The sequence below is a fragment of the Zingiber officinale genome, chromosome 4B (assembly GCF_018446385.1).
Source record: "Zingiber officinale cultivar Zhangliang chromosome 4B, Zo_v1.1, whole genome shotgun sequence".
NCBI lineage: Eukaryota > Viridiplantae > Streptophyta > Magnoliopsida > Zingiberales > Zingiberaceae > Zingiber > Zingiber officinale.
This window is the reverse complement of record NC_055993.1, coordinates 11,548,375-11,552,621: the sequence shown is the minus strand read 5'-3', so window position 1 is coordinate 11,552,621 and position 4,247 is coordinate 11,548,375. Positions and strand designations below refer to the sequence as shown.

At 42.0% G+C, this 4,247-nt stretch overlaps 2 protein-coding genes across 2 annotated transcripts; one reads left to right on the top strand and one right to left on the bottom strand.

The window, feature by feature from the left end:
- The first annotated feature begins 1,061 nt into the window (after window positions 1–1,061).
- LOC121978108 (RING-H2 finger protein ATL80-like) lies at window positions 1,062–1,616 on the top strand. Its single transcript, XM_042530488.1, has 2 exons — window positions 1,062–1,241; window positions 1,356–1,616. Exons 1-2 carry the CDS (start codon window positions 1,062–1,064, stop codon window positions 1,614–1,616), a joined length of 441 nt encoding a protein of 146 aa, XP_042386422.1.
- Window positions 1,617–2,184: 568 nt separating this feature from the next.
- LOC121974706 (DNA-binding protein MNB1B-like) lies at window positions 2,185–3,684 on the bottom strand. The gene is made up of 8 exons (XM_042525883.1): window positions 3,523–3,684; window positions 3,375–3,432; window positions 3,155–3,265; window positions 3,003–3,060; window positions 2,855–2,899; window positions 2,704–2,784; window positions 2,495–2,608; window positions 2,185–2,414 (listed from the first exon to the last, which is right to left on the bottom strand). Exons 2-8 carry the CDS (start codon window positions 3,422–3,424, stop codon window positions 2,394–2,396), a joined length of 480 nt encoding a protein of 159 aa, XP_042381817.1. The 5' UTR covers window positions 3,425–3,432; window positions 3,523–3,684; the 3' UTR covers window positions 2,185–2,393.
- Between the last annotated feature and the right edge of the window lie 563 nt (window positions 3,685–4,247).

Sequence of the window (4,247 nt, the reverse complement as noted above, 5' to 3'; positions counted from 1 at the left end):
AGTACATGTGCGTGTCGTTTGGCTGACCTAGACATGCCACGTCAAAGAGAAAACATGTTAAAGAAAAAAATATGAAATCCAATTTCGTGAGCTCTTGTTCCATCGCCACAAATGTCGATTGCTATTCTCCCTCACGCCTCCGGTCGGTCACCGCTAATCTTTATTGGACGTCGACGGATCGTCCCCTGACGAATCGAGATCGAATTCTGGTCGGATCGCGGTCAAAATCCAATTGTTTCGTGGCCAAAATCGGCCACAACACTAGGGACACAGCGCTGTCGAATCTGGACGCGATCCGGTAGGAATTGCGCTGGAACCCCCTAGGGTTCAGATTCCCCCAGGGTATAGTTTCAGCTTGGGTAGGTGGCGAATGAACATTGAACAAAAGGCCTACGGGCATGCGGCGATCGATGGTTCTAGAGCTCACGATGAGGTCGGTGAAAAAGATAAGGAGCATTTTTTTTATATAAAAATACGTGGTATTTTCATGAGGAATGCACCACACCAAACCGTATTTAGAGAACCACGGATAAATACTATATATATATATATATATATATAAAACTTTTTTACTTATAAATATATTTAATTGATTTTTTTTTTGTGTTAGTACCTAAGTTGGAAAAAAATAAAATTTAATTAAATAATTGATAAGATAAAAAATATAAAAATATATATATAATTTATACACGAGTTAATTTAGACGGTGATTTTTTTTTTCAAATGAATTTATTAAATGGAAGACATCCGAAATATATAGAGATAAGGAAAAAATTCAGGGATAAAGGAATAGATAATTCGAACATATGGAAATGTACTTTGCACGGTCACTTAAACTTTGCTTTGATGAGTTATGATCCTTATTAATTATTAATTGTATTTGAAAAATTATTGATAGAATTTTGCACTATAAAATGAAAGCTCTGATGAGTTATGATCCTTATTAATTATTAATTGTATTTGAAAAATTATTGATAGAATTTTGCACTATAAAATGAAAGCTCCTACTTACTACTCTCCCCAAAGCTCGTCTCTTCCATTTATCGCAGATTAACGATGGTATGTGTTCTCCGGCAAGGCTCTTCCTCTCGTCGGAAGCGAAAGCTCCGAGCCCCCTCCCCTTCGACTCTGACATCACCATCATCCTGGTCGTCCTCCTCTGTGCCATAGTATGCGTCGTCAGTCTCGTCCTCATCACCCGTTGCATATGGCTCCATCACGCTGCCGCCTCATCCACCCTTGTCCTCATCTTTTTATGATAAAAGGTGAATACGCTCATCCTTAATATTCCTACTAATTTATCTCGGGATCAATACGAAAAAAATAAATCACGAACTACTAATATTGATTAGCAGATAAAGGAGGCCCTCGCCCCCATCCCTGCTCCACCAAACAAAAGCCTCAAGAAGAAAGCCGTACGCATTCTCCCCACGCTCTCTTTCAACTACTCCACCTCCTCCATCGCGGACGGCATCGTTCTACTGGAGGGCACCATCTGCCTCGCCGAGTTCGCCGACGGCGAGGTGCTCCGGTCTTGCCACAGTGCGGCTACAGCTTCCATTACGAGTGCGTCGACACCTGGCTGCATTCCCACTCCTGCCCCTCCAGCCGCCTGAACTTGGCAGACCCCGCTCCGGAGCAGCGCCAGCAGTGCGGCTCCAGCTCCGGCGCCAAGGTGCACGACAGCAGCGCTTCCAGTGCGTTCTTGCCGTGAGACGTAAAACCCACTTATCAAATTACTCATTTACCGGCGCCAAGGTGCACGACGGTATTTGTTGCGATGCATGTAGTTGAATTATTCATTTGTTGTAGACAAATAATATTTTAATTTTATCTTTATTACTCATCAATTAGTTAGCTTCCACTTTAACAGATGCATGGTAGACTTGTGATTGGATTATACATTGTAGAATGAATAAACTTTTTGACCAAACCCACAGTTAAAACCAACCTTGAAAGCATTCAAGGTGCTATGTTTCTTTCTACGTACATAACCATGAAAGATTTAGGGGACAGGATTGTTACAAAATGCTATTGTAGAGTAACAACCCAAAGTCCTATTGCAGAGTAGCTATGGCAATGGCTCGTTTATGAAGAAAGAAAAAAAGCAATAATTTTTCAACTAAATTAAACAAAAATGTCGAACAAAACAAATCGCATGCTTAACCAAAACAAAGCAACAACTAAGGATGAACACAGACTCAATTGGTACTAAATTAGATTAATCTGGGACAAGATAAGTACACTAAATGAGCAGCGAACATCCAAACTATGGCTATTACCATTACAGGCGATGATGATAGCTTATAGGAATCTTCCAACATCAAATAGAAACAAGAACAAAGAAAATGGCAAGGAGAACGCAGCATAGATCATCTTTCCTAACGATTTCCTCAATCATCATCCTCTTCATCCTGTTACAATCAGAATATTAAATGGAATTTGTCAAATATAAAGCTTAGTTTTTTTTTAAAGTCATTACAGTTCTACAAACCTCTTCCTCTTCATCATCTTCGTCATCGTTCACCTCAGACTTGGATTTGTCGGATTCTTCGTCGTCATCTGCTGAAGCAGCAGCGGCAGGGGCAGGACGACTTCCTCCGCCAGACTGTTTTTCCGGCAAAGATGAAGATTTAGATGATCCAGCGCAGGAATTATTGGAGTAACAAAACAAAAGATTTCAAACTCAAGATCGCTACTTACTTGAGCCTTATTGTAGGCGGCCATAGTCTTTGTGTAATCTGATTTCAGCCTGGCTGCCTTGGCGACGTAGGGAGCTTTCTCCTGTAACGAAAGCAGATAAGTTTGATGTTTCTAAAGAATTGTCAATCTGATTGAGAGAAAGACTACTCACATCCTCTGACAAGGATTTCCATTTGTCTCCTCCTGCTTTACCAACCTATTTGAATCGAAGCAATTGAAGGAAATATAGCATCTCTAAAAGGGGAGAAAAAACGAAACTTTTGAACGAGAAATACTGCAGAAAGAAAGAGGAATCTTACTGCCGCAACCGACTTGTTATTCGGGTGTTTTTCCTTGTAGATCTTCCTGAATTCCTCCCTGCGCGTCCAATAAGTAGAAAAGCCAACAAATCGATCAAAAAATGGAAACAAAACTTCGAAATCAATCAACGGCCGAGAGCAATTGATCTCACATGAAGACGAAAAAGGCACTGGGAGGCCTCTTGGGCTTGTTGGGATCCTTGTCCGCCTTCGTCTTCCGAGGCTTCTTCGCCGCCCGTTCCGCTCCCTTCTTCACCGCAAGCCTTTCAGAAATCAGCGTTAGATTATTTATTTTTTATTTGTTAAAAAATAACACTATCTTCCGCAATCAATCATCCGCAAAACACTCAAAAGAGGGAAATCGATACTCACTTGGTATCGGCCTTCTTGGGGGCGTCGGCCTTCGATTTTCCCCTCGTCATGGCGAGATCTGCAGCAAAAAAAATCGATCAGATCTGGCGAAAACCGACGGAAATCGCCAATAAAAACCAAAAAAACACGTAAAAGGAGGAAACTTCACCTTGAGATTAGGGATTCGAGACGGCGTCAATCGACAGGAGGGAGGCAAGACGATGTTGTAGTGGAGGAAAAGGGGATAAGAAGGGGCAAGGAGTGGGTACGGGGTGAAGAAGCGAGGGCTCGAATCCGACGGCCCGCGATCGAACCGCGGAGACGATGTCGAAGCGAAGGGATTTGGAGGCCGGTGCTTTCGTATTATGACACGTCACCGATCCTTGTGATCGTCGCTAATTGGGTTTCTGCGGTGTGTTTTTGCCACCTCCGTTCCAATACGAAAACTGCTTCCGGTGGGGCCTGGGGTAACGTTATGTATGTCCTTTTGTTTAATTCGGGTTTGGTTTAGATATTTTTGGTGGATATGATTATGGCGTTCGTTCTTAGCCGCAGGGGTAGGTGCTGAGGAAGGTTTCAACCGTTAGATTTGCATCGGACGGGAAGGAGAGAGACACGTAGAGGAAGTGATGTGTTTCGGGTAGATGAATACGCATGGGCTTAGCAAATGCGCGCTTCGGAGACGTCGGAGGAAACATACCCACGTTGTAATTGGATTGTAGGTTGAAATTCGTGGTTTAGATTCTTGCAGGATCAATAAGGGAAGGATGGGTCCAATGAAGACAAGGGAAGTAGTTATTGCGAAAATTTAAAGCACATTTATTATTATTATTATTATTATTTATTATTATTATTATAAAATGTCTCATATTATGTGTCATTGGCATTAGCATG

Bases quoted from the DNA above. Each gene is read 5' to 3' on its own strand.
- LOC121978108 (XM_042530488.1), top strand. From the start codon at position 1,062: ATGTGTTCTCCGGCAAGGCTCTTCCTCTCGTCGGAAGCGAAAGCTCCG. The intron at 1,242-1,355 runs GTCCTCATCTTT...ATTGATTAGCAG, and splicing joins CTGCCGCCTCATCCACCCTT to ATAAAGGAGGCCCTCGCCCC.
- LOC121974706 (XM_042525883.1), bottom strand. From the start codon at position 3,424: ATGACGAGGGGAAAATCGAAGGCCGACGCCCCCAAGAAGGCCGATACC. The intron at 2,900-3,002 runs GTAAGATTCCTC...CGATTCAAATAG, and splicing joins ATAACAAGTCGGTTGCGGCA to GTTGGTAAAGCAGGAGGAGA. The intron at 2,609-2,703 runs GTAAGTAGCGAT...CCGGAAAAACAG, and splicing joins CCGCCTACAATAAGGCTCAA to TCTGGCGGAGGAAGTCGTCC.